This window comes from Mesoplodon bidens (genome assembly GCF_964165515.1).
Source record: "Mesoplodon bidens genome assembly, chromosome: 4".
NCBI lineage: Eukaryota > Metazoa > Chordata > Mammalia > Artiodactyla > Ziphiidae > Mesoplodon > Mesoplodon bidens.
In genome coordinates, this window is record NC_138160.1 from 120,545,572 (window position 1) to 120,561,666 (window position 16,095).

The 16,095-nt window shown below is 42.3% G+C and overlaps 2 protein-coding genes across 2 annotated transcripts in view; both read left to right on the forward strand.

Annotated features, from left to right (window-relative positions):
- LOC308616369 (uncharacterized protein) overlaps positions 1–16,095 on the forward strand; it is a 172,708-nt gene that overhangs the window by 72,271 nt on the left and 84,342 nt on the right. The window lies entirely within an intron of this gene.
- Positions 5–4,463, forward strand: LOC308615649 (protocadherin gamma-B5-like; the record flags this gene model as incomplete). The annotated part of the gene is given in 5 exon segments (XM_081231237.1): positions 5–1,014; positions 1,017–1,207; positions 1,211–1,313; positions 1,316–2,679; positions 4,329–4,463. Coding segments are annotated over 5 exon segments (2,463 nt in total). The 5' UTR covers positions 5–344.

Below are 16,095 nucleotides of genomic sequence, written 5' to 3' on the forward strand. Positions count from 1 at the left end.
ATTCCCTATACATCAGAGTTCAACATATCTGTTGGAATACCAAATCCCATTATTTACAAGGCTTCTGACTGCAGTTTTCTAAATAGACTCCAAGGGCCGCTGTTGGCCAATGTGCTGCAAGAGCTAGCGTCCAGTATCTACCCCAGTGATTTCTTGTGTAGTCACAGAAGCAAGTCGGAAAGGAGAGTAGCCCGGACTTAGGCTCTCTACTTGGCAAATCTGATTCCAGAATACAGATTGGGATGTGTTCAAACTGGGAGCATTGACAGTTTTCTATGTAGTCGATGCAGGTATTTTAAACGAAATTTATAAATCATGCTTTCTTAACGTTGGAGCCTGCAGCAATGCACAGAAGGATGGGAAATAAGGGGAAGCAGAGGAGCGGTACCCAGCGGCGGCAAGTAATCTTCCCTTTCTTGCTGCCTTTGTTATGCGGGGCACTCTCCGAACAGATCCGCTATTCTATCCCAGAAGAAATGGACAGAGGCTCCGTGGTGTGGAATCTCGCTGAGGACCTGGGGCTGCATGTATGGGATTTATTGACCGGCAACCTCAGAGTTAGTGCAGAGAAACAATACTTTACTGTAAACATGGAGAATGGGAAAGTACTTGTGAGTGACAGACTAGATAGGGAGTCACCCTGCCCCCAAAACCCTCTGTGCGTCGTGCCTTTAGAAATTGTAGCAGAGAATCCTCTAAATGTTTCTCACGTAAACGTGATGATAGAAGATATAAATGACAATCCACCTCATTTTCCCCAAAATAGCATTGTTTTACAAATCAATGAACTTGCAATTCCAGGAACTCGGTTTGGCCTGGAATCAACTATAGATGCAGATATAGGGCTTAACTCTCTGCAGAGTTACCAACTCAGCTATAGTGAGCATTTCTCTGTGATGGTTGAGGGTAAGACTGAAGGCAAGAATTCCCCAGAATCAGTGTTGGAGAAGCCTCTGGACCGGGAACAACAGAGCTCTCACCTCCTGGTCCTGACAGCAGTGGACGGGGGTGATCCGGTCTAAACCGGCAAACTCAAATCAGGATCAAGGTCACTGATGCCAACGATAACCCCCCAGTGTTCAGTCAGGATGTGTACAAAATTAGCCTGCGTGAGAACTCGCCCCCAGGCACCTTTGTGCTAAAGGTGAAGGCCACTGACCAGGATGAAGGCATCCTTGCAGAGATCACGTACTCCTTCAAAACACTATGAGATATTGGAAATATGTTTGTGCTAGATCATCAAAGAGGAGAAATTAAATCCAAAGACCCTATAGACTTTGAAATCAGTAGCAGTTATACTATAAGCATAGAGGCCAGGACGGTGGAAGCATAGTCACCGAGTGTAAAATTATACTGAAAATTTTAGATGAGAACGACAGTGGCCCAGAGGTGGTTTTCACATCGGTGTCTAGTTCCATAACCAAGGTTGCAGAACCGGGAACTGTGATCGCTTTGTTCGAAACACATGATAAAGATTCGGGAGAAAACGGGGAGGTCACATGTCTCATAAAAGAGAGAGCTCCTTTTAGAATTGAATCTTCCACCAATAATTACTACAAGCTTGTGGCAGATGGGGCCCTGGACCGGGAGCAGACCCCAGAGTACACTCTCACCATCGCAGACACCGACAGGGGCAAGCAGCTACTCTCCTCCAGCACAAGTGTCACTCTACACATCAGCGACGTTAATGACAACACTCCGGTTTTCCACCAGGCCTCCTACGTGATCCACGTGGCTGAGAACAACCTGCCTGGAGCCTCCATCGTGCAAGTCAGCACCTCCGACCCCGACCTGGGACTCAACGGCCACGTCTCCTACTCCATCCTGGCCAGCGACCTGGGGCCGCGCGCGCTGTCGTCCTACGTGTCCGTGAGCGCGCAGAGCGGCGTGGTGTTCGCGCAGCGCGCCTTCGACCACGAGCAGCTGCGCGCCTTCGAGCTGACGCTGCAGGCCCGCGACCACGGCTCGCCCGCGCTCAGCGCCAACGTGAGCCTGCGCGTGCTGGTGGGCGACCGCAACGACAACGCGCCCAGGGTGCTGTACCCGGCGCTGGGACCCGACGGCTCGGCGCTCTTCGAAACGGTGCCGCGCGCCGCGCAGCCCGGCTACCTGGTCACCAAGGTGGTGGCGGTGGACGCCGACTCTGGACACAACGCCTGGCTGTCCTACCACGTGCTGCAGGCCAGCGAGCCCGGACTGTTCAGCGTGGGGCTGCGCACGGGCGAGGTGCGCACGGCGCGGGCCCTGGGCGACAGGGACGCGGCCCGCCAGCGCCTGCTGGTTGCTGTGCGCGATGGGGGACAGCCGCCCCTCTCGGCCACCGCCACGCTGCTCCTGGTTTTCGCGGACAGCCTGCAGGAGGCGCTGCCGGACCTCAGTGACCACTCTGAGCCCCCTGACCCCCAAGCTGAGCTGCAGTTTTACCTGGTGGTGGCCTTGGCCTTGATCTCGGTGCTCTTCCTCCTGGCAGTGATTCTGGCCATTGCTCTGCGCCTGCGACGCTCCTCTAACCTGGCCACCTGGTGCTGCTTTCAGCCTGATCTCTGTTCTAAGACTGGTCCAGGGGTTTCTCCCAACTACAACAAGGGAACCTTGCCTTATTCCTACAATCTGTTAGGTTGCCGATTCTCAGAAAACAAGGTTCAGTTTTCTCACCATGACCCCAGAAATGGTGCCCCCGCAAGATCTTTCTAATGAAGCTCTTTTGGTGGTAAGTGTCACTGAGGAGAATAACAAGTTAAGCTCTAACTCTGTTGCTTCTATTCACGTGAGTTTCAATGAATGCCTTTCATGTGCATATGGGTTTGGTTTATTTTTTAAACCAATATTTAGGAAAAATAATCTTAAACAGATTATATCTACTATCACTTCAGTTTTGTTTGCCCTCTCTCAGACTTTTCTGTCCCTTTCTGAGTGGGTCAGCAACTCCATTATTAACCCTCAAGTATTTTAAATATTTTGACAATTTCATGAGTTATTCTTCATTCACAAACAAAATCTCTCTTACTGTGAGAACTGGGTATTATGATGCCGCTGCCATTCAAATATTTTAATGGAAGCCTAATATTTTTTTCCTGTGGGCGTTTCTCTTATTCAGAACATCAATATCTTGGCATATAAGGCTTTTCTTAAGGCTTTTCTTTACTCTAGGTACAATTTGCTAGGGATTCTTTGAGTGCCATTGAATAGATCAGTTTTGTGCCCTACCTTTTCTCAGAGCTACCTATAGATTTCATCCCAGTGCTAAAGATATTATTTTATGGTATACCTGCCAAACATGTTTATCCTCAGAATCTAAATATTTACACACATGAAAGCACAATAGTGAGGATCTTTTTCCTGTGTTCTGATGGGCTTCCAATATATTACCAGTAAATCTCAGTAACTGGAATTAGGTTTCTTTCCCAGAAAAAGGTACATTTATAATATTCTTTGGGTTCTAATTTTCCTAAACATTCTCTCTCTTTTTTTTTTTAAATTGAAGTACAGCTGAGTTACAATGTTGTGTTAGTTTCTGGTGTATAGCAAAGTCATTCATATACCATATATATATATATATATATAATCTTTCACATATTCTTTTCCATCATGGCTTATTACAGGGTATTGATCCTAAATATTCTTTTGAAATATATTAGTAGAGTACTACCCTTATTTCAAGCAAATGCTAGTTGGAATGCTTCCATTTTGTTCTAAAAATGTTACTGTGTCTTCTTCACTTGATTTCCTGCCAGGTGTGATTCTGGTAATGTGTACAATCAAGTTTCTTATTTTTAGTTTTCCATATTATTGTGAAAATTTGATTTTTAAATGTTAAATGTCAACAACATATTAAAGTAGTTCTTCCATTTAGGCAAATTTAAGAATCTACCAAAAAATTTTGCCACAGATTTTAGCTGGGTGAGAATTTTTAAATTATTCTATTATATAATTTCTCAAAACATGAAACTCCTAAGGAGATTCCCATAATAGGTGTGTATGTGTGGTGGGGGTGATATCAAAGCAGGTGCACTAAAATATACAGTTAAATTTACTGTGTATAGAAACTTCAAATTCATGTAAAACCTCATTGGAAAAATCAGAATACGCTTACAGGTACAGAAAATAATCTCAAGAAAGTGACTGTATGAAAAATCTAGGGAAATAAAAAGAAGCTCACTGAAATTCCAAGTAAAATGAATACTGTAGTTTTGGTTGGCTCCACTTCCATCCCTATTTGAAGAACAGTAGGTGGAGCTATTTAAGGTCTAAAAACCAAAATCCTTTCCCGGAGTTCAAGATTGTGCAGTAATTGGTTAGGACTCTGAGCGCCGCTGTTCACCAATCAGGGAGAGAAAAAGCAGAGAGATCCTGCTAGCCGGGCACTCGCGTTGAAGCACAAAGCACAGATAAAAACTAACCATCTCCGGGACTGTGAGAAAACTGATTGGAAGAGCTCGGGTCCCCCAACTGTCGGATTTTAAGGACGGATGAGCTGATCCGGACTTCGGTGATCACGGGAAGAATTGGAAATAATCCTCAAGGAAAGTGACAATGATTCCTGCGCGACTGCACAAGGACTGCAAAAAGCTGTTCCTGCTGGGAGTTCTCCTGGGGGTTCAGTGGGAAACTGGATGCACCCAAATCCACTATTCGGTTCCCGAGGAGCTGGAGAAAGGCTCTAGGGTGGGGAACATCGCCAAGGATCTGGGGTTGGAGCCCTGGGAACTGGAGGAGCGCGGAGTCCGCATCGTCTCCAGAGGTAGGGCACAACTTTTCGCTCTGAATCCGCGAAGCGGCAGCTTGGTCACTGCCGGCAGGATAGACCGGGAGGAGCTCTGTATGGGGGCCATCAAGTGTCAACTAAATCTGGAGATTCTGATGGAGGATAAAGTGAAAATATACGGGGTAGCGGTAGAAGTGAGGGACATTAATGATAATGCCCCGTATTTCCAGGAAGGTGAATTAGAAATAAAAATGAGTGAAAATGCAGCCACTGGGATGCGGTTCCCCCTTCCCCACGCTTGGGATCCGGATATAGGGAAGAATTCACTCCAGAGCTACGAGCTCAGTAGTAATACTCACTTCTCCCTGGACGTGCAAAGCGGAGCGGATGGTAATAAATATCCGGAATTGGTGCTGGAGCGCGCCCTGGACCGCGAGGAAAAGGCCGTTCACCACCTGGTTCTCACGGCTTCCGACGCGGGCTATCCAGCCCTCACTGGCACCGCGCGCATCCGTGTGATGGTCGTTGATGTGAACGACAACGCACCAGCGTTTGCTCAGTCCGAGTACCGTGTGAGCGTTCCGGAGAATGTGGCCGTGGGTACTGAGCTGCTTCTGGTAAACGCCACGGACCCTGACGAAGGAGCCAATGCGGAAGTGATGTATTCCTTCCGGTATGTGGACAACAAAGCGGCCCAAGTTTTCAAGCTAGATTGTAATTTAGGAACAATTTCAACAATAGGGGAGTTGAACCACGAGGAATCAGGATTCTACGAGATGGAAGTGCAAGCAATGGATAACGCAGGATATTCTGCACGAGCCAAAGTCCTCATCACAGTTTTGGACGTGAATGACAACGCCCCTGAAGTAGTAGTCACCTCTCTCTCCAGCTCCATTCTGGAAAACTCTCCCAGAGGGACATTAATTGCCCTTCTAAATGTAAACGATCAAGACTCTGGGAAAAATGGACAAGTGATTTGTTTCATCCAAGGGAATCTGCCCTTTAAATTAGAAAAGGCTTATGGAAATTATTATAGTTTAGTAACAGACTCACTCCTAGACCGAGAACTGGTTCCTACCTACAACATCACGGTGACTGCCACTGACCGAGGAAGTCCGCCGCTGTCCACGGAAACTCACATCACCCTGAACGTGGCAGACACCAACGACAATCCGCCCGCCTTCTCTCATGCCTCCTACTCTGCATATATCCTAGAAAACAACCCCAGAGGAGCGTCCATCGTCTCTGTGACCGCCCATGACCCCGACTATGGAGAGAATGCCCGGGTCACTTACTCCCTGGCGGAGGACAACCTCCAGGGAGCTCCCCTGTCCTCCTACGTCTCCATAAACTCAGACACTGGCGTCCTGTATGCGTTGCGCTCCTTCGACTATGAGCAATTCCGAGACTTGCAGCTACAAGTGATGGCACATGACAGCGGGGACCCTCCACTCAGCAGCAACGTGTCGCTGAGCCTGTTCGTGCTGGACCAGAATGACAACTCGCCAGAGATCCTCTTTCCCGCCGTACCCACCGATGGCTCCACGGGCGTGGAGCTGGCACCCCGCTCCGCAGAGCCCGGCTACCTGGTGACCAAGGTGGTGGCTGTGGACCAAGACTCAGGCCAGAACGCCTGGCTGTCCTACCGCCTCCTCAAGGCCAGCGAGCCAGGGCTCTTCGCGGTGGGGCTGCACACGGGCGAGGTGCGCACAGCGAGGGCCCTGCTGTACAGTGACACACTCAAGCAGAGCCTGGTGGTGGCGGTCCAGGACCACGGGCGGCCCCCTCTCTCAGCCACTGTCACGCTCACAGTGGCAGTAGCGGACAGCATCCCCGACGTCCTGGCTGATCTAGGTAGCCTTGAGTCTCCCGTCAGCCCCGACAATTCGGGCCTCACGCTGTACCTCGTGGTCGCGGTGGCCGCGGTCTCCTGCGTCTTCCTCGCCTTCGTCACTGTGCTGCTGGTGCTCAGGCTGAGGCGCTGGCACACGTCGCGCCTGCTCCAGGCTTCAGAAGGCGGGTTAGCGGGTGTACCCACGTCTCACTTTGTGGGCGTGGACGGGGTGCGGGCTTTCCTGCAGACCTATTCCCACGAGGTCTCGCTCACACCGGACTCGCGGGGGAGTCACGTGATCTTCCCTCAGCCCAACTACGCGGACAAGCTCATCAGCCAGGAGAGCTGTGAGAAAAGCGAGCCTGTCTTGCTCTCGGGCGATTCCGTGTTTTCTAAAGATAATCATGCATTAATTCAGGTGAGTGCATATCAAACATTCTCCTCTGAGCTTTGAGCAATATATCTCTTATTACAGGTAATTAGTATCTATTCGGAATTTATAAAACAGCAAGAAATTTATATAAACATTGCAGACACCGTTGACAACCAGGCCGACTTCCTTCAGGCTTTCCCTCACGTCTTATTTATAATAATTTAAAAAATATATTTGTGTATGTTATATATAAAATTTTATATCCATTTTATACAGTACTTTTTAATACTCTATATAATTTTTCTAATTTAATTTACCAACTGTACAGCTCTTCCTGCTTTTGATTGCTGTTTTTATTTCCCATTGGCCGTGCAGCAGGTTTATGTTGAACGTCTGATGCCAATTTATCTGTTAAGAACACAGATTCTTCTAGAGGAGATAAATCTAATTCAATCAAAAGTATATAAATGATATTTTAAATAAACTTTTATAAATAGAGTGGCTTCTGACTACACATGAAATTGCCTAACAAATTCATAAATTGCATTTAGTTTCTTTTCAAGTGCAATAATTCTGGTCATTAGGGATGCAAACATTATACTTTCTCAGTGTCCCAAGTTATTTCATGGTTTCACATCATTCATGAAATTCCAAATATCGTGAGTTTATTTCTTATGCATTTAAAACGTTCTCACTGAAATATGCACGATGTAAGTGTTGTCATGAGGAAAAACTGAAGAGATTGTTCATTTTTCATCCCCATTATAGAGTTCAGGAATACAAGTCTGTATGTGTTTCCAGTTTAGATATTTCTTTTGCCCATTATCCACACTGACGATATTATGATGACTCTGTGGAATATTCAGAGTTAACAGATTGTGTTTTGAGCACATTTTTGATATCGTGGTAAATTTGTAGTAATTCTCTCTTCTTATTTAAAATTTCCCATAATTCTCACACACAGACAATTTTCTTGAAAATGCACAGATTCTGTTTCCTGGGAACCTTACGCTTATTGTAGAATGTTGAACAGAAATCAAATGCTAAAATATATTATTCTTGGGAAAGCATTGCTGGAACCTGTGAGAAGCCTGGTTCCTTTTGGTGAATTCTTTTTTTTTTAAGGAATTTTTAAAAATTAATTAATTTATTTATTATTATTATTATTTTGGCTCTGTGGGGTCTTCGTTTCTGTGCGAGGGCTTTCTCTAGTTGCGGCAAGCGGGGGCCACTCTTCATTGTGGTGCATGGGCCTTTCACTCTCGCGGCCTCTCTTGTTGCGGAGCACAGGCTCCAGACGCGCAGGCTCAGTAGTTGTGGCTCACGGGCTTTAGAGCGCAGGCTCAGTAGTTGTGGTGCACGGGCCTAGTTGCTCCGCTGCATGTGGAATCTTCCCAGACTAGGGCTCGAACCCGTGTCCCCTGCATTGGCAGGCAGATTCTCAACCACTGCGCCACCTGGGAAGCCCTCTTTTGGTGAATTCTATAAAGGGGAAGGAAATCATAACATCCTAATTATTTTCTCCTGACTTGTTGCCTATCTGTTTTCAAAAATACAATAGTTAATTAAAACCAAGACTTATAAAAGAGATTGAAAATGATTTGGAGAATGAAAGATAATCAAGTTGCCCTAAAATGAGGCAGTTACTGCTACTGAAATTCACATGTACTTTATGCTTCTTGACAGCCAAGACAAAAAAAGGAAATATAAAAATTAAAAAAAAAAGGAAATATAGAGTGGATCTATTTGTCTTATTTTTTTTAAGGAATTTTTTTAAACATCTTTATTGGAGTATAATCACTTTACAATGATCTGTTAGTTTCTGCTTTATAACAAAGTGAATCAGCTATACATATACATATATCCCCATATCTCCTCCCTCTTGCGTCTCCCTCCCTCCCTCCCTATCCCACCCCTCTAGGTTGTCACAGAGCACCTAGCTGATCTCCCTGTGCTATGCAGCTGCTTCCCACTAGCTATCTAGTTTTCATTTGGTAGTATATATACGTCCATGCCACTCTCACTTCATCCCAGCTTACCTTTCCCCCTTGAAGGAAGTTTTTGAGCATATCTAAAATGGCAGACTTCATATTGACATTAAGTTCCAAATGGAATTTAATAAGTAGAGCTTTCTAAATAATATGAAGGAAGGAAAAAAAATAATAATATGAAGGAAAGTAGAGAGAAATGTAACTTCTGTTGTTTTGTAAAAACTATCAAAATGTTTATCACGTGGCCAGTTTTCTTGTGGTGGTTGATTCAAAATGAAAGACGTAACACACAATAGAAATTATTTGGGAAGCTAAACTAGTATAGTCCAATTCTGCTGACTCTGTTCATGTAACTTGATTTAGGGATAAATCATTAAGAGCTAGGGCAATGAATAGTGATGACCCTTAGGCTGTATATCAGGTATCAGTGATCTCAGTTATGCTTCCAGTATGAGCTAAATTGGCTTCATTAAATAGTTGCTGAGTGAATGAATGAACAAATGTATGTGCTCTGGGGATTACCTAATATCAGTATTCCAAGATGTAGTGTGACAGAGAAACAGCAGCTATGTAATGAGGTAACTCCTAACTGTGTGACCTTTGACCTTATTTAATTGCTTTCAACTTCAACAAAATTGGGATTGTAATATGTAATTTGAAAGATTGTGGTGAAGCCTAGTGATAACATATAAACCGTCTGGTTCATAATATGTACTTAATTAACAGTAGCCCTTTTTTTTTAACATTGTTGATAGAAAAAGGAGTCCTGCTTTCAGTATCAGTACACTTGACATTCTGTTGGGAAAAGTAATAATGATTTGTGTGCTCCTCCAGACAATACAATGGGATGACCTGTGAGTGGAAGTAAAACTGTTCTAACAATTTTATGAAAGTTACTGTAAAAATCTTAAGTGCTTAGGCACATTCTTGATTGAGAAGGCCCTGTTTGGGGTCATGAAAGATAGGGGGAAGATTGTTTTTGATGAGACAATTTTATGAATGTTAATTTTTCTCTCTCTGAATGACAGTTTAACTTAAACAAGGGTCCTGTGTAACTTATTATTTAAGGACCAATTTACTCCAATAGAATTGCTAGGATGATTTAAATGGAAAATGGATCACCAGAATCTGAAAGCTGGAGTTATTTGGTTTTGGCCACATGAGAATTTAAGTTAATGGCTGCACAAAATATCAATCTTAGCTTTAGGATATTTGTTGATAATTTAGGATTGATAATTAGGTTATTTGTTGATTTTTTTTTTTAGAGTAATTGGACAATGGGTTTGGATTTTATATTTCCTCTGGTTTCAGTAATGAAATTATGTCAAGGACTTTTCTTATCTTCCTTTGTGTTATATGGAAGGTGGGTATGCATTCACTTAATCTAATTAATCAAAATATTCAGCTATAACTTCAAAGTTGTAGTTCCTCTATTTTATAGCACCTAAAATTGGAATGTAATCTATCAGCATTCTTCCCCCACTTCCATTCTATAAGAGATTCCCTCCTTGAAGCAGCAATGGCCTAGGATCCTTGCTGAGTCTGTACAACTTGTTGAGACTACTCAACCCATAGATTATTTTAAGCTGCATTAGAAGACTAATGATAAACAAGTGGATTGTATTACAGTTTTCTCAGTTATATGTAACAGAGTATAGCTGTGATCATGAATTGATTAGTTCTGGTGAAAAATCTGCTTTTTCCTTATGCAAGATATCAAGTTCAAGAAAGTAAATGCCTTCACATTAAATATGTGCCACTCTTTGTATATCTATTATACCTCAATAAAGCTATTTTTAAAAATTTTAAGCTAACACATAGTTGTGACGGATGTTGATCAAACTAATGACTGTATATATTAGGCAAGAGACAGATTTATTCTCTAATGTTACACTTGGAGTTCCTCTTTAGGAAACCATACCTAATGAAAAGTCATCAATAACAGAGCACACTCTTTAGGACACATTTTTAAAACACTGATAGGAAAGGATAGCCAATGGCAAAGATAATTGAAAAAACTCTTTGATAGAGGATAAGTTTTCTGGATACAAAATTGGAAGAGCTCTATTTCAGGAAAATGTGATGAAATTGCCATCAGATGGACCATAGAGGAGATAAAATAATTTATCTATATGTAAAAAGAAATCAGTACCTCCACAATTTCTCTGAGAGAAGCCATAAAAAGATCTACTATGTTTAATAATCATTGAGGACAAGCATAATTTCTTAGTTCATCTTTAAGTCTCTGAAGAATTGCACACAGTGGTTTGTATACCTTCTAAATACTTTTTAAAAGACTTGAATTCAATGATTAGAAAGTAATCTCTTGGGGAAAAATCATAGTACAAATCCATTTTACTTGTGCTTTCCCTCTACATCAAACTCCTAATAAGAGCCAACTCTCTGATCTATCTATATAAAGATAAGGAACTGAAGATTTATCAAATTTTAAAAATAGGTGCCACAATCCATAAGATTTCTATGTTGTGAAACTTGCTAGAAGCTTTCTATATATTTATAGCTGAAGATTCAACCAATAGTTCATCCTGAGACTGTGTATATGAAAAAAGTAAAGCCTTTTCCCCCACCAAAAAATAAAAATAAAAAGAGAGACTCAATCTAAAAATACTCTTAAATGTCTAGAAGAAATAAAAAGAAGTCATTGCTTTGATTTCATATGCTGGAGTCATTGAGAATATAAACTTCCAAGAATATTTAATTGCCTTAATAAAACTGTACTACTGCTTCTCAACTTGCAAATTCCAGTGAGAAACATCTTTTTTCTTTGCTCTCAACTCTTCAGATCCTTGACATCTAATTTCTTCAGGTTGCAGTTCTAGAGTAGGGACTCAGAGCACTGCTATCAACCCATGTAGAAACAGAGGTAAACAAGGAGATCCCATAATATTTCCACTGGGTGACTTTCCTAATCGCACCTTTCCAGAGATCTGGGGCTAGGTGTCCAGGACTTAATGGGCTCAGAAGTTGCAAGTTAATGTGCAAAAAGAATACCTCACTCCAAGTGAAGAAAGTGGGGATTTACTTGTGAGTAACAGGATGGACCTGGAGCAGATATGCCAACATACTATACTTCGTATCATATGTTTATAAATGGTAGTTGAGAATCCTTTAAATGTTTTTCACATTAATATAGATATTCAAGATGTAAACGATAATACTCCCCAGTTCAGCAGGAGTGCTACTGAGTTAAATATGTGAGTTGATCCAGCCTAGAGCAAGATTTACAATAGTACCTGCAAAAGATCCTGATGATGGAAGCAATTCCTTTACAAAGTTATCACCCTAACAGCAACTGTATATTTGTCTTCGAAGTAAAATAGACCAACAGTGGAAACAAGTAGATTGAACTTGTGTTAGAGAAGCCACTAGACTGGGAAAAGCAGAGGTCGCATCACTTAGTCCTGACAGCATTAGATGGAGAGCAGCACCAGAAACAGAACCACTCGGATCCTGACCCTGGTGGTCGACGCCAACTACAACCCCTCAACCTCCAATTTCAGCCAGAACGTATACAGGGTCAGCCTTCAAGAAGACATGCCCCAAGGCACCTCCATGGTGAGGCTGAGGGCCACTGACCTGGACAAGGGCATCAAAGTGGAGATCAAGAATGTCTTTGCAGCCCAGAGTACCTATATCCAGTTTGGCCTTGATCATGGTAGAGGAGAAATGAAAACCTTAAGTACATCGGAATATGAAGAGATTAAAAAGTATTCCATAGTTTTGGAAGGAAGGAATGGGGGTGTGGGGGGGGATTGGTTTCCCAGTGTAGTTGAGATCAAAATTCTAGATGATGACGACAAAGTACTGGAGTATTTTTTTTTTTTTGGCCGCGACTGGCAGCTTGCAGGATCTTAGTTCCCCGACCAGGGATTGAACCCTCGACCTTGGCAGTAAAAGCACGGGATCCTAACCACTAGACTGCCAGAGAATTCCCCCCAGAGATTATTTTTACTTCTATTTTCATAATAATTCCTGCAGACTCTGTACCTCAGATAGTAATTGCTCTGTTTAAAACACAGGATCCAGATTCAGGAGAAAACAGGGAGGTCAAATGTCTGGTACAAGAAAATACACTTTTTAGAATTGAATGTTTCACCAATAATTACTACAAGCTTGTAACAGATGAGGCACTAGAGTGGGAGCAAACCCTGGAGTACAACGTTACCATCACAGCTGCTGACAGAAGTAAGGCACCACTCTCCTCCAGCAGAAGCATCACACAGCACAGTGGCGATGTCAACAACAATGCTCCAGTTTTCCATCAGGCCTCCTAAGTGGTCCACGTGGATGAGAGCAACCCTCCTGGCACCTCAATTGCCCGAGTCTGCACCTCAGATCCCAATCTGGGACCCAATGGCTGTATCTCCTACTCCACCATGGCCAATTCAAATACTTTGAGTGAATTGAGCTAACACAGAATGCCAAATTGAGACATCCCTTGTAATCAGGTAATTGTACAAATGGATCCCAATAATGGCAGTGTGGCATTTCACCAAACTTGCAGTTTATAAACACTTCAAAAATTATGTACTAACATTTGCATATAAAATTCCCCATTATATATTTTACTGTCAGTCTTTTTGGAAGCTTGCCATCTAAATATAGCAACAACGACCACACACAAAAAAGGAAAAACAGTGACCTTTGGAAAGTGAAAATATGTAAAACGGATAATATGGAAGCACTGAAAAGAGTGAAAGGAGAATTATTGGTAAGCCAAAAGAAAGAGAATATTAGGAGGAAGATGCATTAGAGTGTGTCTAATTGGTTAGTCACGGTAGTGTTCCTTGCTGGTGTGGGTTTTGTTGTCCAAGATATGTTAATTTTATTATAAATTCCACCTGGCTGTTGGTCTCCAAAAGGAATTCAACAAATCAGATAATTTGGCATCTTCAACCTGGATTCTGATGCTCACCTGAAAAGTTTGCTAAAGCTTGGAAACCAAGAAAAGGCAAGCATCTCAACAAATAAGTGTCACTTTCATTTACTGGATTTACCTTATTTAACATTGTTCTAGCAGTACATTAGAGGAGGCAGTGAATATTCCTGGTGAACAAGGGGCACTTGTTTTATACCTACTGACTCTTCTATTTACGTTTTTTAAAGTAGTTTTTGCATATGTGGTATGAGGCAGCGATTCAGTGAGGTAGGGGTTAAGGTTCTTTTTTCCCATATGGATGCCCAGTTTTTCCAGCATCACTTGTCAAAAAAATTTCCTTTTCCTATTGAATTGCTTTTGTACCCCTGTTGAAAATCATTTGATTTATATATATGGGTCTATTTCTAGACTCTACATCATGTACCATTGATCTGTCCATCCCTTTGCCAATACCACTCTGTCTTGATTATTGTAGCTTTATAAGTCTTGAGGTCAGGTCGTAAGTCTCCCAAGTTTTTTCTTCTTTTTCAACAGTTTTGACTATTCTTAGTTCTTTGCCTGACCAAATAAATTAAAATTGTCCTGTCACTTTCTAGAGGGGAAAAGCCTGAAGGGATTTTGAATGGGATTGATTGCCTTGAAACTATAAATCTCCTGGTGGAGGGGTCATCTTAACAATATTGAGACTTCCAATCCAGGAGAATAGTATATATTTCATATTTCCATTTATTTAGGTCTTCTTTAACTTCTCTCAGCAATGTTTTAGGTCTTGTATATATTTTTAAAAATTATTCCTGCACATTTGATGCTTTTGGATGTTATTGTAAAATGTATTTCTTATTTCATTTTCTGATTGCTAGTTTACAGGAAAACTTGATTTTTGTATATTGCATATGCTTTTGAAAAACAAGAGGTGTAGGGTGCTCTATTCTCATACTGTATGAGAATATAATGTAAGAGAATATAGTATAAGCTTAAATCACCTCTGTGTAAGTTCAGGCTTACATTCTGTACAGGAGTAGGTTGGAAGAGTCCACCCCCAAACAGAGCAAACACTAGTGTCTGCCCCAAGTCTAGTAGAGTGGATCATTCATTCATTTCTATAACAAATATTTATTAACTGCCTATTATATACAAGGCATTGTCCTAGGTGCCAAGGGTGCCTCAATGAACAGGCAGATATGATTTCTGCATTAATGGGCCCCCATTCTATGATATGATCTTTTACAAGCCTGATAAATGCCACCAAGGAGAAAAACCGGGTGCTAAGAGAGCTTGTAATAAAGAGGCCTACTCTAGTCTGAAGGGTCAGGTAAGTCTTCTTTCAGGAAGTGATTCTTAGTGTGCTATCTGAAGGATGAATATAAGTTAGCAAGATAACAAGGAGATTAAAGAAGAAATTGTCAGGCAGAGTGAATAGCATGTATAAAGGACATTAAAAAAAACAAAAGAAAAGGTGAGCAAATTAAAAAGGGCTAGGGAGGTTAGAAATGGAAAATAAGTAAGTGAGGTACATTTTAAGTAACCTTGTACTTAGGAGCTATTGAAAGGTTTTAAATAAGGCAGAGACAAGATATGGTTTAAATTTTTAAAAGATTACTCTGGCTGCTGTGTGGTGAATTGATTTATGAGGGTTATAAATGGAAGTAGGGAGAACAGAGGGGAGACTACATTCCTGGTAAGAACGGGTGCTGCACTGGATTCAAGGGAAGGCAGTGGATATAGAAATAAATGGATAGGGACTTCTCTGGTGACACAGTGGTTAAGAATATGCCTGCCAATGCAGGGGACATGGGTTTGAACCCTGGTCCGGGAAGATCTCGCACGCCGCAGAGCAACTAAGCCCGTGCACCACAACTACTGAGCCTGCGCTCTAGAGCCCGTGAGCCACAACTACCGAGCCCACGGGCCACAACTACTGAAGCCCATGTGCCTAGAACCTGTGCTGCACAACAAGAAAAGCCACCACAATGAGAAGCCGGCGCACCGCAACAAAGAGTAGCCCCGGCTCGCCAAAACTAGAGAAAGCCCATGTGGAGCAACGAAGACCCAATGCAGCCAAAAATAAATAAAATAAAATAAAATAATTTATACAAAAAAAGAATGGGTAGATTGGAGATGTATTTAGGAAATATATCCAGCACGACAATAATGGAGTGGGTGGAATGTAAATTCCGTAAGGGCAGGGACTGTTTTCTTTATTATTATATTCTTCATATCATTGCCTGCCACGTGATAGATTCTTAATAAAAGATTGTTCACTGAATAAAGGATGAAAAGGGGGGCATAAGA